The sequence below is a fragment of the Drosophila ananassae genome, chromosome 2L, assembly GCF_017639315.1.
Source record: "Drosophila ananassae strain 14024-0371.13 chromosome 2L, ASM1763931v2, whole genome shotgun sequence".
Lineage (NCBI taxonomy): Eukaryota > Metazoa > Arthropoda > Insecta > Diptera > Drosophilidae > Drosophila > Drosophila ananassae.
This window is the reverse complement of record NC_057927.1, coordinates 13,360,971-13,375,972: the sequence shown is the minus strand read 5'-3', so window position 1 is coordinate 13,375,972 and position 15,002 is coordinate 13,360,971. Positions and strand designations below refer to the sequence as shown.

At 43.9% G+C, this 15,002-nt stretch overlaps 5 protein-coding genes across 7 annotated transcripts; 2 read left to right on the top strand and 3 right to left on the bottom strand.

The window, feature by feature from the left end:
• Positions 1–1,670: 1,670 nt before the first annotated feature.
• On the bottom strand, positions 1,671–5,049 carry LOC6501127 (serine/arginine repetitive matrix protein 2). Its single transcript, XM_001954564.4, has 6 exons — positions 4,733–5,049; positions 3,740–4,083; positions 3,352–3,464; positions 2,760–3,284; positions 2,271–2,590; positions 1,671–2,129 (listed from the first exon to the last, which is right to left on the bottom strand). Exons 2-6 carry the CDS (start codon positions 3,959–3,961, stop codon positions 2,029–2,031), a joined length of 1,281 nt encoding a protein of 426 aa, XP_001954600.1. The 5' UTR covers positions 3,962–4,083; positions 4,733–5,049; the 3' UTR covers positions 1,671–2,028.
• A 144-nt stretch (positions 5,050–5,193) lies between these two features.
• Positions 5,194–6,619, top strand: LOC6499458 (mediator of RNA polymerase II transcription subunit 31). Of its 3 annotated transcripts, none has more exons than XM_014910589.3 (4): positions 5,243–5,322; positions 5,472–5,732; positions 5,884–5,973; positions 6,077–6,619. In XM_014910589.3, exons 2-4 carry the CDS (start codon positions 5,705–5,707, stop codon positions 6,574–6,576), a joined length of 618 nt encoding a protein of 205 aa, XP_014766075.1. In that variant the 5' UTR covers positions 5,243–5,322; positions 5,472–5,704; the 3' UTR covers positions 6,577–6,619. The 3 variants fall into 3 exon arrangements, with proteins under 3 accessions (XP_014766077.1, XP_014766075.1, XP_014766076.1); XM_014910590.3 differs by having other exon boundaries at positions 5,245–5,322; positions 5,590–5,732; XM_014910591.3 differs by lacking the exon at positions 5,472–5,732 and having other exon boundaries at positions 5,194–5,322.
• LOC6499459 (structure-specific endonuclease subunit SLX1 homolog) lies at positions 5,257–7,713 on the top strand. The gene is made up of 2 exons (XM_001954562.4): positions 5,257–5,322; positions 6,761–7,713. The coding sequence occupies exons 1-2, from the start codon at positions 5,310–5,312 to the stop codon at positions 7,636–7,638; spliced, it is 891 nt and encodes a 296-aa protein (XP_001954598.2). The 5' UTR covers positions 5,257–5,309; the 3' UTR covers positions 7,639–7,713.
• Positions 7,635–8,651, bottom strand: LOC6501126. The gene is made up of 2 exons (XM_001954561.4): positions 8,070–8,651; positions 7,635–8,008 (listed from the first exon to the last, which is right to left on the bottom strand). The coding sequence occupies exons 1-2, from the start codon at positions 8,485–8,487 to the stop codon at positions 7,731–7,733; spliced, it is 696 nt and encodes a 231-aa protein (XP_001954597.1). The 5' UTR covers positions 8,488–8,651; the 3' UTR covers positions 7,635–7,730.
• A 3,771-nt stretch (positions 8,652–12,422) lies between these two features.
• On the bottom strand, positions 12,423–14,969 carry LOC6501125 (autophagy-related protein 13 homolog). Its single transcript, XM_001954560.4, has one exon. It carries the CDS (start codon positions 14,967–14,969, stop codon positions 13,365–13,367), a length of 1,605 nt encoding a protein of 534 aa, XP_001954596.1. The 3' UTR covers positions 12,423–13,364.
• Between the last annotated feature and the right edge of the window lie 33 nt (positions 14,970–15,002).

Genomic DNA, 15,002 nt, shown 5'->3' with positions numbered 1-15,002 from the left:
ATAACATGAAAGTTAATCCTTTGTAAATTGTCAGATTAAAATATGAGTAGAGTCCTCGTAGTGTCCTTGAACCCCTCCGTGGTTTAGTTTTTAACCAAGGACACTCAAGAAGCGAATTAAATACCGCAAAATGGTTTTTGTACTGGGCCTTGTAATCCGCCATCCCGAAAAGAAAAGGTAAGGAAGAACCAAGACGCTGCCACCTGCCCGTCAGGACACTGCCACCTTTTCTGTGTGCTCTGCGCAGATTAGTCAAATTGGTTTTCGCAGGCCGTGCCGCTGGGATGGTCGCTCCACCCACTCGCAGGGATCAACTCCGCGACAGCCTCAACTTGGCCGCTGATGGCCAAGTTATTTACTTTCCAAGCCCTAGAGCCATTCACAGCTGCCAAGGCTGACAAATTGAGGACCTTACATTAAGGCCAACAAAGGCGAGCGAAGACAGGTCACCGGAGAAACTCCAGCGCAACATGAGACCCAGAAAAGTAGGCAACATGTTGCTGTACCCTGATTAACCCTAGAAACGGGTATTATTTAATATATAAATAAAGGGATTACAAATAGTTATGACACTATTTATTTAGAAATTTACTTTCCTTTTCCGACTATAAAAAAATAAAAACATAAAATGTAAAAAAAGGAAATAAATCACCCCTTCTTTCACATTTCTCTTTTTTAATATCCTCATTAAATCTTATTCTACCTTGAGGTGAGTTAAGGTGAGAAACCCTTTCTGAAGGACTGGCTTATAAATTGTGCTCAACTTTGAATTGAATTGTCTAATTAGGCTGGCCTAGCCACATTTGCTAATTGCTTATAAATTGTTAAATGCTTTCAAGCAGCTGACAGGCGACAAAGGGTTTATATCTCGTAATATGCTACTAGTCTGAGTCCTAAACCTTACTTAAGGGCAGTCAATGACCATGCCGTTACACTTCATTTATTTTTATTGCGTATAGCTTCTTATTGATATTGGATATGTCGGGATTAGTTCTACAATTTAATAAAATCATATTTAATCAAAACTAAAATCACACCATCAATTTAATAATTATATACTTAATCTAATTTATCCTTATAAATTAAAATCTAAATTTTAATTTCAAATCCTATTATTCATATATCCTGTTCCACTCCAACACTTTTTACCACCAAATTATTTCCTATAACCCAATCATCCAACAACACACCAAACCTTACACCAAACAACCTACTCCCTTCTCACCAATCCCTCCATACACCCCCCATCAATCAATTACTAAACCACCAAATACATCCCTTCCACACCCCATCATTCTAACTCCCCATTATCTTTCCCAAAACACTCTCTATGTTTTCCCCCTTTTTTTTTTTTTTTTTTTTTTTTTTTTTTTTTTTTTTTTTTTTTTTATTTGTTTTTTTTTTTTTGTTTGTTTTTTTTTTTTTTTTTTTTTTTTTTTTTTCTTTTTTTTTTTTTTAATGTTGTTAATTTGTGTATTTGGGGGGGGAAAAAATTTTGGGGGGGGTGGGGGGGGGGGGGGTCACCAGGGGGGGGGGGTGATATGTAAGAGAAATTCCTTTTTGATTTACTTTGCATGGCATTGACGACTACAAGAAACCAAAAGCAACCATTCTACACAAACTACACTCTCCTAAAAAAGATACAAGCAATACAATTGAACACAAATCAGTTTTTCTGTTTTAAGTTGAGCAATGATTAATTATATTTCAAAGTTAAGAATAACATTTTCATTGATCAAGCAAATATTTGTGGGCTAAGTTTACTTAAAATTTAAGAGCTTGCCATATTTATTTACAAAATAACATGACACTAGTTATGTTATCATTTTGCGAGACATGGATATGCGCGCCCCGGTGCGCTTTATTAACGTAGAGATGATAAACTTCTTACAACTAACTATCAACTAGGCGACATCTTAGTGTCCTTCAGTGTCCTAAGAGAAACGTATCTGCCTATAGCCGGTGGTAGCATGCTTCTCTTTTTAATTTCATCTAAATGTATTAAGCTTTGGTCCAACCGATCTGTGTCTACTTCAGCAAGTAGTCCATCTCAGACTTTGTGGTGGACATATACTGATCCAACTCCTTATCCAGAGCCTCGCGTTTCACTTCTGGGCGTTGCTGTTTTCCTAAGGATGAAAAATAAATATAACACAATCAGTATGGTATTGAATTTAAAGAATGGGAAATAAATATTCATATGTTCTGCTTCAAGTGCCGATGCCCAGATCCGGTCCGGTTGGTCTCCTGGCCACTTGTCGCGCTTTTACCTGCGGGCTTGCGAACAGTACGACTACGACTGCGTCCCCGACGAGCCTGTTGCTGTTGTCCCGGACCCTGTTTGCCGCCATTCGTCGCCTTTCCCTTGGCGTTTTTGTTGTTGTTACCATTTCTGTTGTTGCTGTTGTTGTTTCCCTTGACAGCGCCTGCACTGCGTCCGCGACGCTGGCGAGGATTGCCCCGACCCTGAGCGGTTGAAGCGGCAGCAGCCCCGTCGGCGGCACGGTTGCGGGAGCGCGACCGACGCGCAGACCTTGGAGCAGAGCCAGGAGCAGCTCGACCCGCAGCAGCAGCATCTCGAGCAGCAGATCTTAAATAAAAACGAAGGAGATTTCAAATTAATAAATTTTTCTTATTTTTTCTGAGTTTGATATTGAAATTTTCAAACAGTTTACTAATCAAGAATTAATTATTAATCATTGATTGAATTAATTCATTGAATATAAATAGTCCTCCCCCGAAACCCATTAGGAACCTACCTTCCACGAGGACGTCCCCTTCCTCCGGCAAGCGAAGCTGAAATTCCCTTTTTCTGGGCATTCTGAGCATTGCGACGCTTTTCCACGCGCCCACCGGCTACGCCACGAATCTGGCTCGAGCCACGGCCCTGACCACGTTTCTTGGCCTGGTTGTCTTGGCCTGGGCGCACGCCTAAGCGATGCTTAACCGATAGGCGCTGCTTGACCGGAAGTCGTCCTTGGTTGGAACGATCACGTCCTCGATTGCGGCTCTGAGAGCGTCCCACGCTGCGTCCACGGCTCTGAGAGCGTCCTCTTTCCATGCGCTGCACAGGGGGCAGGCGGGATCGGGATCGGGAACGAGATCGAGAGCGTCCACGTGGTTGTTGCTGCTGCTGCTGCTGTCTCTGGCGGCGCTCCACGCGCTCTGCGGCACCGCCGACGGACGGGCGTCGGTTGCCCAGCCGCTGACGAAGTCCGCCTGCCTGTGAACCCGAATAACGGCGTACGCTGCCGCGATTGTTGGCCACGAGATCGGCACGCATCCTGATCAGAGATGAACGAAGATAGTGGGTACAGATAGTGGCAGGGAAGAGCTTGACGAGATGCTTACGTTGCTAATCGGGTCACGTTGTTCGACCGCACGGGCTTTCCATTGGGCGCCAGACGTAGCGACTTTACGCCGCCGACGCGGGGTCCTCGTCCACTCGCGTTCCGTAAGCTTCTCTGTAAGGAGGCAATAGGTTGTGGGTGGATTTTTGATTTGATTGCATTCAAAATGCTGCTCAGTGTTGCAGTTCAAGTTCAAAAAGAGAGAGAAAGAGCCTGAGAGTCTGGAGGAAGGTCTAGGGACCACGCAGAAGGCGCAATAATCTCTACAGCATTGTTCAGCTCCATCTCCTCCGAGTTTCTCCCAGCCACTGCTGCCCGAACTCGAAATGTTCTGCTCTGTGCGCGTGTCTGTTTGTTCGGTTTAGGTTGAGATTTTGGGGGACACATACGCGCTTGAGTTTGAGTGCCGTTTGTACGGTATGACGACGCTTGAACTCCTGCAGCAACCGGGAATTGGCCGCCGAGATAGACGTATTTCCTGCCCGGCTGTCCACAATGCGACGGCTCCTGCTACGCGAACGGCTGCGGCCACGTCCCTGTTGCTGCTGCTGTCGTTGCTTAGACTGCATCTGGGTGAAGCGCTCGTTTAGAGAAATGCCAGTGGCCACCATTATTTCCTTGGTTTATTTTTCCTGTTGTTGGTTTCTAAATGATCCGGTAAACTTTGTTTACTTGCACGAGTTTTCTGATCAGTTGCACTGGTTGACTGTGTCGGTTGAAACTGCGTTTGCAACTGAAAGACAAGAGGGAAAGTCAATGAGTTTTAAATGCGAGCAGGTAGGCACAAAGGATATGATACGATGCAGGGACAGGTAGCTCAAGGACAGCCGACGACAGCTGGCAGCCATAAACGCTAAGCTCACGCAACCATTTTCCTTCCAATATCCATCAATAAATCTGCAGCTGCTGACAACCCAAATGTACAAGCCGTTCAAGTACATATGTGGAAAACCTAACAGTAAGGACTGCCTTAAAACACCCTCGTGGGCGACCAATATTTCACCCCCTTTTGATATGACTTTCTATTTAGGTTGAAGTTCTAAGATTTAAAAAAAAAAACATAGTACATGTATACTGTATGCTTATTTATATATTTATTATAATTTTTAATATTATATGTACGTACAAATATTTATATGTATTTTTGAAACGGAGTGCTGATAATAATAGACACTATATTATCTCAATTTTTCAGATGCAGCCATTTTAACTTATACACAACGAGATAAGGGAGGGCATCGTTTGTTGGCATGCCTCACTGTATTCTAATTTTAGTTGCCATAACAAATGAAATAGCCGCGACGGGAAGCTGAATCACGCTCCACAAATGGGGCCATAGATATTTATATTCACTCAAATTACATAAACAAATATATACTCACTTTTAAAGTTCCTTTTGCGTCGCTGCGTTGCTTTTTAGCGAAGATGATGGGGGTGGCAAGAAATCCTTCAAATTGACAAGCGAAAATTTCAATCGATAATACTTGAAGAGGCTTCAGATTCTCCTAAATTATTTTATATTCGACGCGACATTTATCCTTCGAATACAGTATTTTCAGTGGTTTGTTTTCAATTGGATATGTTTGAGGGGCGTAAATTAAGATTTTAATCGCAGTCTGTCTGACAAAGAAATCAACGCAAGTTGAGGCTAGAGCTGGAAGTACTCCGATAGTTCTGTATAACAACTCTGTGATAATCAAAAATATCGATCGATTTGGAATCATAAGCCTAAATTAAGCCCTACAATTAAATGAAAACTATGTTATTAATTATTTTTTTTACATTTTAGATGTCTTTAATATAATATACATTTCTTAATTTCTCTATTAAATATAAATTGCAATTTATAAAATAAATAATACCAAAAAATACTGCAGATATCGGAAAGCTAACACCCCTAGAATTGCAATCCGCCCTGGCTTTCGCAGCACAGGGTGTTCGCCGGCCAGCAGAATCCAAATGAACTCCTACGGTTTGTAGACCAATTGAATATTGTATTTAGCCGCTTTCCACAAGAAATCACCAACACAAAAGGAGCGACAGCCTGCCACCTGCGCTCGAGAAAGTGTGGAACACTTTTCGAGCTCCTCTGATTTCGCTTTGTTGCGAATTTCTTTTTAGTTTCCGCCATTGTCGCGCGCCCCATACATTTTGTTGTTGTTGTATCCGCTCAGTGCATTTTATTTTGTGTGTTTTTGTTTTCGTGTTTATTTCCAATTGAATATTCGATGATGCACAGAACACACTGAATCAGCCACATCCACATAGCACACTGAACGAAACCCAACCCGAGCCCGAAACTGAGTAGAAGAAAGTCCATAGCCACCGAGACCCTTTCCAAAAACAAGTCCAAAATGGCCAAAATGTACGGAAAGGGTAAGAGTAAGTACCCGCCAAATGACTCGCACTAAGCATTGCAAATGCAATCTAACCACTACTGACACCCGCTTGGCATGCTAAGATTATAGATTGTATAGAAATCTAACTGCCCCCCAACTACAAGCCCAGACTAATGGATGTATCTCTTTCATAGCTGCCATCGAGTCGGAGGAGCAGCAACGACGTCGCTGGCAGATTGAACTGGAGTTCGTTCAATGCCTGTCCAATCCAAATTATTTGAATTGTAGGTACCGAATCACCTCAAACAAAGATAATCCTCTGCGGGATCTTAACTGAAACGCATGACAATGACAGATGCACTAATCCATGTTAATTACCTTTGACAGTCCTTGCGCAGCGTGGATTTTTTAAGGACCAATCGTTCATCAACTACCTGAAGTATCTACAGTACTGGAAGGAGCCTGACTATGCCAAGTACCTCATGTACCCCATGTGCCTATACTTCCTGGATTTGCTGCAATACGAGCACTTTCGACGGGAGATTGTCAATTCACAATGCTGCAAGTTTATAGACGATCAGGCGATACTCCAGTGGCAGCACTATACGCGAAAAAGAATCAAGCTGCTCGAGAACGTAAACGCCGCTCAGCAACAGCAGCAACAACTGCAACAACAGCAACAGCAGAGCAACGGCGGGGAAGCGGCAACAGGAGGCGAAGCGACGGCAGCCACGCCCAATGGAAATGGCAATGCAGCCATCGCATCGGAGGGGCAGGCGGCCACCACAGCATCTCAAACTGCCCAGAATCAGGCGGGGAATACCCAGCAGCAGCCACAAGTTAACGGGCTAGGCACGGGGTCCAATATGAAACTAGAGTTGAACTAGCCCTGGCAACTGAAAGTTTACCAATAAAGTAGAGTAAGAATGAGACGGATCTTTTTATTGCGATCTGGCAGTGGGCTGTTGTAATCTTTTCTATTTGTTTTAAGGACATTGGCCGTCGCTTTCTTGTGTTGTGTTGGTTTTGCTCTTGAGATCATTCTATTAATGTCTTTCCGTAAATTCACAGCCACAGCTGATCCAGAAAAGGATGAAACCATTGCCCGAAAGGGTCATTTTTATGGAGTTTATCTGCTTTGTAGCCAGAGCTTGGATAGTCGATACCGTGGAAAGTGCTATGTGGGCTTCACCGTCAACCCGAAGAGACGAATCAAGCAGCATAATCGAGGCTGTGACTTCGGCGGCGCCAAAAAAACCAGCCGCAAAGGTCCCTGGCAAATGGTAATGATTGTACATGGCTTCCCCAACAACATAGTGGCTCTCCAGTTCGAATGGGCTTGGCAGCAGCCGACGCTTTCTACTCGACTGAAGATATTTCCCGAATTGAAGCGAAAGAATCCCAGAGAATCGCACTTTGATTACAATTTTAGGATCCTCAACCGAATGCTGGGTGTAGGTCCGTGGAATAGACTGGCACTCAAAATTCGCTGGTTGGAAACTGACTATGAGCGGGGATTCGAAGTGCCCCTACCTCGTCACATGGAGATTGTCAGTGGCAAAGTGTCCATAAGCAGCTCCCAGCGCCGAAAAGGCGAGGATGCGGCGGCAACTGTTCCTGTGGCCTGGGCTCCCGAATGCCATCTTTGCATGCAGCGCATCGATCAGCCCGAGAGATCACGACTCGGATGCACAAACCCCACCTGCCGACTTACTTGCCATATGCTTTGCCTTGCCAACTACCTATTGGGCGACGAGCCTGGACACTACATCCCTGTGGGCGGGGAGTGTCCGCTCTGCGAAACGCGGCTAAGCTGGTCAGCATTGCTTCAAAGGAAGCGGCTCCTTAATGGAATACCCGAGGAGCTGCTAGATCAGGAGGAGGCTGATGAAGACCTTAGTGATGGCCCCGATGTGGATAGTGACGTGGAAGTGCTGGAGTCGGATTGATTCAATCGAATAGGATTTCGTTTTATTGTTACAAGGAAGATTCATAAGATAAAGAATATAATATTTATTAAAATACTTTCATTTGTCATTGGTCACACATCCAGTTTGGAAACGTTGTTCTTAATACTCTTCAGGGTGTCTTTGTAGATTTTCAATTTGGCAAGCAATTCGCGTTTTTCCTTCAAATAAAATTCCAATGACATCTGCACGTACTGCTCTCCCTTAAATTTAAACAGTGACACTTCGGAAGTATCGATGGCATCATCATTAGAGTCGTTGGTTTTTGGGTCTGATGGTTCATCCGTGATAGAGGTCAAATTTGGTGATTTTTTTGAGCGCTTGGGGGATGGAGATTCCAGGCAGATATCCCCTAAAAACATAAAGTTAAAGATTATGCAAAAAAGGTAAAGTTTACTGTGAAGATAACTCACTTGTATCCTTGTTCTTCGTGGTTGACTCTACAGTAATAATGCTCTGCTCGTCATCGTTGAGACTAATGTAGTAGTTTTCCTGTGAGGTCGAAGTCGAGGCGACCTGATCGAAAACCTCTGCCTCTATCTCGAGTTCCTGCTCGGCCGCAGTAACTGGGTCTGGTGGCTCGTACGGATACGGAACCGCCTCTCCCACTAGCAGCGTCCTGTTCTTGGTAGTTGATATAAAGAGCGGATCGAAATGCTTGGCGCACATTAACAATTGCTGGGCCGAGATTTTCGGGTGGACCTTGCCATTTTCTCGCCAGATTTTTGCTCGCTCAGGGTCCTTTGTGCATGAGAAAAGGACACGGCCATGTTTGCAATTCGAAATTTGAAAGAAATCACAACCTTTGTAGACGCACGACCGGGTTACCATTTTGTTGTTTACTTAATTAGTGATGGGCAAGCATCGATAGTACTAGGTCTTCTGCAGCGCCATCTGCCGGGCAAGCAAAGATGAAGAAAACTAAAAAGGCTGCCATACTTTTTAAACATGGCTAGGCGCGAGTTTAAAATTCAAAGCATTGTACTAATTCTTAGAACATTCAACTGCCCAATACTTTTAAGTCTTTAAGTTCTTGAATACTTGTGGGGTCTTATAGTGCCACACTTGCAATCAGCTTATCATTTTATACCTTTTTTGTTTCTTTGTTTCACCCTCTTATCAGCCTCTGACCAATCTGCTGTTCTTCTAAAAGTCGTTTCATAACGCTGTCTTATCAGCATTACTATCTTTGCGTACTGTTTGTTTATAAACAAGCACTGTACATATGTAAATTGAAACTGCAGGCTGCTGGCAGGAAACCCCTATGACATTGAACTTGATTGATTTGCAAAACGATGATACATAAGTTAAATATATAAAGTTGCACAAGAAAAGTCATTTTTCAGTTTAGTAATACCATAAGTAATAGAACATAGATTTGGTATCAATACCAATTAATTTTTTAATCGCAATTGGTGTGATAAGTTTTATTTATGGTTAAGGTGCTGATATTTTTAGAAACTCAATTTACTATCAAAAGGTAAACAATTCAAGCTGAAAAGGTATTACTAAAAAAACGATAAGGTACAGTTTTAGATTACCTATTTTTTTAGTTAATAGTTTCTTTCTGTGTACTACAAACACATAAAAATGAACATATGTACATAAATGCAACTGAATCATATGTTTGTTTTAATTATTAAGACATTTCTCCGAATGTGTGAGTAAACTTTTGTTGTGTGTCTGGTTTGGGCAAACTTCCGGCTGACGGGCGTGAGGGTCATATTTTTGTAACACCCCTCGCCCACTTCCGCAATGAATGTACAACACTGCAGCTTCAGTTTGCTTTATTTGTATCGCTTTATGGAGCGTTGTCCCGTTAAACCGACAATAACAAAACTCAGTTGCCAGGCATTGATCAGGCGGCGGCCTTTGTTTATCAATCTCACTCTTTTGTCTGTCATTTTTATTTATTATTAAATGAGGTTTTTTCCAGCATACAAAAAACAAAAACAAACGGGGTGGCCGCAAGGCCGCAAGTCGAAAGAACAAGAATAACAACAGCCCTCAGTAAGAACGACATGGGATCCACTCGCATGGGATCCACAAACTGTCGCCCGCTCACGTGGTGGAAGGGGGGGCCATACGAAATGGGGGAACGAGACTTTCAGCACGTAGCAACAGGCGGCCGTCCCTTAAAAGATTACTACGCATGTTTTTTATGCTGTTGTTTACCAAAAAAATTCGCCAAGGCAGCCCTCCAATGTGACCCATGGCGTATGAGTAATATCAGTCGAGGAGGTTCCAAGAAACTGTTCCATGTTCATGTGTGTGTGTGTGTGTGTGTGTGGTGTGCGGATGTTGGTGCAGTGGGTGTCTAAAAATAAATTCAATTATGATATTATTGTTGCAGCTGGCTTCCAAAGCCGGCAAACCAGATGGACAACAAATTCTTGAATGCAGTTTTAGACAGGAGCGTAGAGGAGGGGGGTTTAGTTTATCTTGGTAGTTTATCTGGAATTTATACCTTTTTCTGTAGCAATTATTTTTCTTAGTATTTTTCAAACTTAGTCACATATCCCCACTCTCGCACGCCACTGCTTTTGGGGGTTAGTTTTTCTTTGGAGCCCACACACACACACACATACATACACATTAAAAATGCAGTTGCAGCTGCATGGAAAGCTCCAAACTGGAGCTTCGAAGCTCGCCCATTCATCTTTTTCTGGGCGGTCGCTTTCTGGGCGGATAGCTTGGCATAAAAATTCCAAATATGCGGCCGCATTGCATAAATACGCCATTATGGCGCTGACCGCGTCTGCATTGCATGTTTCAGGCCTTGCCCTATAGACGTTGTTGTTTATCGTTATTGCCCCCCAGCTTATCAAGCGTTTTCGAAACAGAAATCCACCATTTGTCCGATCTGGCACGTGAATGCCATCAAAAAATTCCATTTAATACAGGGGGGGGCTATGTACAGTTGCAAGTTCTATACTGATTTTAATATAAACCTGTATTTTTTTTTTTTGGAATTTATAACTTTCTTTCTCTGAAAACAACCAAGTTATACCGGCAGATAATTGAATTTTAGGTGCGTGGGCGGCGGAAAACTGAAGACTTGTTGGGGGAGAAGGGAAACGAGACAATCTGGTTCCCGTGGGCAGCGAATCGAGAGCGTTGGCACCGGCAAACCAAAATACAAAGCCATTTCCCGCCTGCCAACGTTTGCATTTCATATGCAGTCCCCGGGCCAAAAGCCAAATAAATACATACCGTATGTTCGTATATCTGATGGTTGGCAAAAGCGTCACCATTATGCCGCCTAGCAACAGTCAGTTCGACGAAAATGTTGGACAATTAAAACCGAAAGCAAACACTAAATCTGTATGCATATAGACGAGGCGAGTGCTGTCCCCCACTCGGCACTCAGACAAGTGCAACTCAGGCGACCTGTTGTCGCCAAGGTGCGATCGTTAAGTTTTATCACTTGGGCCCATTACAAAGTTCGCTATCGGGGAGCAAGGTACCCTTAATGGGATAGGCTCTTTGGATTTTGAGATTGTTGAAATAAAGTTTAAGAGCAGGTTCCTACTATCATTACAAATTGGGGAATAAAAATACATTTTTTTAGGTGAACCAGTATTTTAGACCCACTTGAACTCTCATCTCATGCCACCCACTCACGTGAAGGCTACTAAAAGCGTGTACAGCTGTCCATATGTTTTTGCGACACTACGACAATGTCATTAGCACTTGGAAGAAAGAATCGAAATCGGCTACAAAGCAAATAGCAGATAACTTACGCGAATCAGCGAAAAAAAAACAAAATAGTAAGGTATATATAATATTGTACAAAGCTCTAGGGTGGCCCTACTATACCAACATATAGGATATAAATAATAATTATTATTTAACTCTCTTGAGGTAATAGGTATCTCTGTAAGTTCTTCAAATAGATCTTCAGACTGCCACTTAGTTTCCAAACCATTGATAAATTACTCATACGCCCAGTATGCCACTTCGAAACTGTCTTCCTCCCACTATACCTCTTATATGTAACTTTTTGAAGTTAAACATTACATACTTATACAAGCTGTTCTAAAAAAATAAGATTATTATATATTTGAGTCATCTGATACCATTTAAATTTAAATGGAAACGAGGACCGCCCTAATATAAATTCTTAGTATATGTGCTTATTTAAAAATAAAACTATTTAGCCTCAGCTATATGGTTGGGGCTGTTCATAGTGACGTTAATTCGCCATGGACTGGCAGAAATAATGCGAAAAAAAAAACCATATTGCAATCTGTCGGGTGCGCAATATATTATACATAGTAACAGAGATATAGTCCCAGAGATTAGCTTCAAGATACAGAAAACAGAAAACATCTGGGAGAGCCGTCAGCTGTGGGGAGTGATCAAGCATACTAATGGAATGCTAATTCATAACGACTACCAATGAAATACAGGCAGCTCAGGTGCAACTCTCGACTGTGACGTACATTATACAATACCTGGTACCTGATTGAATGATAGAACTCCGAGCGGCACTCCGAGCCACGATAAAGTTGATATGGAAATGAAAACACCAGATAACCAGTTTAAAGCGGCTGAAATATTTTCCAAAACAACAACCCTTTCGATGGAGGGGGGAGTGTCTGTCGCAAGTCACATGAGAAGGCTCTAGAATTCAGAGCAAGATCTTCCAAGAGCAGCATAAACAACATGGAAATGGGCTTCTGGTCGGGCAAGGTGATCTGTAGGGCGTATAGTGTATATAGTGGGTGGAAAGACAAGCCCCCTCGAGTGCAGTAAACATTTGATTAGTGTCTTGATTAACAATTGCTTTTATTCGTTTATATGTATAAATTTTCTTAGTTTATTGTTTAATGTACTTGCTGTATGTATACTCGAATTTCGATTCTCATATGTAAGTTGCGTAATTTGCAGTTTCAAAACCAAACGTTAGGCATCATAAGTTAAGAAAAGGAAAAAACCACAAGCTGTTCTTTTCATCTTCCCGATAGTTACAACTACTTTAGGATAGATATATATTTCGTTATGCTTCAAGTCTTTCGTTTAGTCTCGCATCTTCGATTTTAAACAGTTAATATTTTTACGATTTAAAAAAAAACAACCATTAGGCTTTATTCGTTTAGGACTGAAATAAACTTTTTAGCTTTTCGATTAATTTGTTTTATCATCTACACTTATTTATGTACATACACGATTTTTTTCACTTACAAGCAGGCGAAAGGCACTTGAACAAAGAAACAAACAAACAAACAAGCGACGAGTACGCCCAACTTACTACCAAATGCCCGCACATAGCCACCTATATGCATTTGCATGTGATACTTAAATTACTCATGTATTTGTGGCTAAGGTCTAAACTGCTGCAATGGAAACTTTTACATGAAACGTGACATGAGCTCTCTACTCTTATGTATGTACAACTTAGACGGAACTAGAGCCTACAATAGCCTACACATATACTATATTTACATAGATAGCGGGGTAATATCATAAAGCAGCCTATTACTCAACTAAACACAATGGCATACATAAATAGTGGGGCGGGCGGGTCAATTATTCACATCTTCAATCCTTCAACAATTCCAGAATATATATTAACAACTAATTTCAACTCTCAAAACTCTCAATATTTCAATTATCCGGGAATTGTTTCAAGGATCGTCTTTGACCGCACCTTAAAACATAGGGACTAACTAATGACACATTAAGAAGCATAAATAGTAACCGACTCAGTTGCTCATCTGCAGCCCGCCACTGCTGCGGCTGCCCGTCGAGGAGGAGCCCGTCAGCCCGAACTGGGACACCAGCTTGTCGTAGTCCTCCAGCGAAGTTTCAAACTGTTCCAGCTGCCGCGACAGATCGTCCATGGCGCTGGCATCGGCGGCACTGGTGGCCACCGCTGCTGCCGCCGCCATAGCTCCGCAGGCTGCCCCCGAACCGTTCGTAGCGGATGAGACAGAGGTAATCGTCGAGATTTCCGCCTGCAGTTCGTTCAATCCGCGAAGGGGCGGAGCATGATAGCACTCCCGGTAGAACTTGGCCAGATCATTCACGTGCGACGTGGGCGAGGCGAAGGGAAAGTGCAGTTCCTTCAGCAGGTTGTCATCATCGGGCGGTGGCTGGAGCGTCGGCTCCGAATGATGGCGGTAGGCGGCTGTGACGGTGGCGGGGATGAGCAGGCTCTTAATGGGCGATATGGAGCTACCGGAGTTCTTCTCGAAGCTCTTGAATCCGTTTGAGTTGTTGTTGAGATTACTGCTCTGGCCACTGCTGTGGTTGAAGTTATTGGCATGATGGTTGTTGTTATTGTTATTGTTGAGGCTCAGGGCGCTGGCGGTCACATTGTTGTCGAGGCGGTTGAGGGATTCCACTGAGCCTCGGCCCTTTAGCAGCCACTCGAAGGGTGGCGTCTCTGGCAGTACGAAGTCGTCCTCCGTGTACTGCTTTAGCTTGCCCATATCCGCGAACGCTCCCGGTCGCAGCGGCTTCTCGATGTCGATGCATCGGCGGTCGCCGGATCCCAGAGCAGGATTAAACGCTCCCATGCCTAGTTTCTTGGCCAAGCCGGTGCCGTTCTGTTGTTGCTGCTGAGTGTTTGGCGCTGTGATGTCCGTGGCGGGCCTGAAGTGGTCGGACTTTAGCATGATGGTATTGCTTTCCGCCTGGGCGGTCGTTGGCGAAATCGTGAGTTTGGTTCGATAGGCCACCGACATCACCAGCGAGCCCACAATCGTGTTGAGCTGGCCGATCTTCACGTGCTTGTGACCCTCGCCAAGAGTGTGCACCTGGGGCCTGTCCACGTAGATGCGGTAGAAGATGCCGTAGGAGTCGGGGCACTGGCGGCGCGACAGCTTGTAGGCGGGTGTAGTGCGGGTCAGCGAGATTAGGGACTTCAGCATGATGCCCATCCGGTTGTATATGGCGTGGGCCGCCTTCAGCGTCTGCCCCTCGCCGTTCAGGCCATTTGTCTCGCCTTTGGCGTCGTTTGCAGCAGGAGTCGCACCATTCGAGGGTTGCAATAGATCCAGCGACCACACCTCCAGGACCATCTGGTCGCCTTCTGTGGTCTTCAGAGAGATTTCCACGCATAGGGGCAGACGCTGCAGTATACTCTCCCCATTTTTCAGGAACAGCGCTCTCTTGGTCTCCTCGAGAACCTCGGGGTGATCCTGCACGGCTAAGTTGAACCAGTCGCTTCCCGCCAACGGGTTGCACTGAGTCTGCATCTTCTCTCCTAGGCGCGACTGCACCACCACCTGGGTGGACTTCAGCACCAGGTATTTGATGAACTTCTCCAAATCCCGCTCCGCCGCATTCAATCGCTGTGCAGACATTTCTTCTGCGTTTTTTTTCTTTCTTTGTTTTCA

Coding starts and splice junctions, on each gene's coding strand:
- LOC6501127 (XM_001954564.4), bottom strand. CDS start 3,961: ATGGTGGCCACTGGCATTTCTCTAAACGAGCGCTTCACCCAGATGCAG. Junction 3,465..3,739: donor CGGCACTCAAACTCAAGCGC/GTATGTGTCCCC, acceptor GCCTCCTTACAG/AGAAGCTTACGGAACGCGAG. Junction 3,285..3,351: donor AACGTGACCCGATTAGCAAC/GTAAGCATCTCG, acceptor ATCTCTGATCAG/GATGCGTGCCGATCTCGTGG.
- LOC6499458 (XM_014910589.3), top strand. CDS start 5,705: ATGGCCAAAATGTACGGAAAGGGTAAGA. Junction 5,733..5,883: donor AATGTACGGAAAGGGTAAGA/GTAAGTACCCGC, acceptor TCTCTTTCATAG/CTGCCATCGAGTCGGAGGAG. Junction 5,974..6,076: donor CAATCCAAATTATTTGAATT/GTAGGTACCGAA, acceptor TACCTTTGACAG/TCCTTGCGCAGCGTGGATTT.
- LOC6501126 (XM_001954561.4), bottom strand. CDS start 8,487: ATGGTAACCCGGTCGTGCGTCTACAAAGGTTGTGATTTCTTTCAAATT. Junction 8,009..8,069: donor CACGAAGAACAAGGATACAA/GTGAGTTATCTT, acceptor TTATGTTTTTAG/GGGATATCTGCCTGGAATCT.
- LOC6501125 (XM_001954560.4), bottom strand. CDS start 14,969: ATGTCTGCACAGCGATTGAATGCGGCGGAGCGGGATTTGGAGAAGTTC.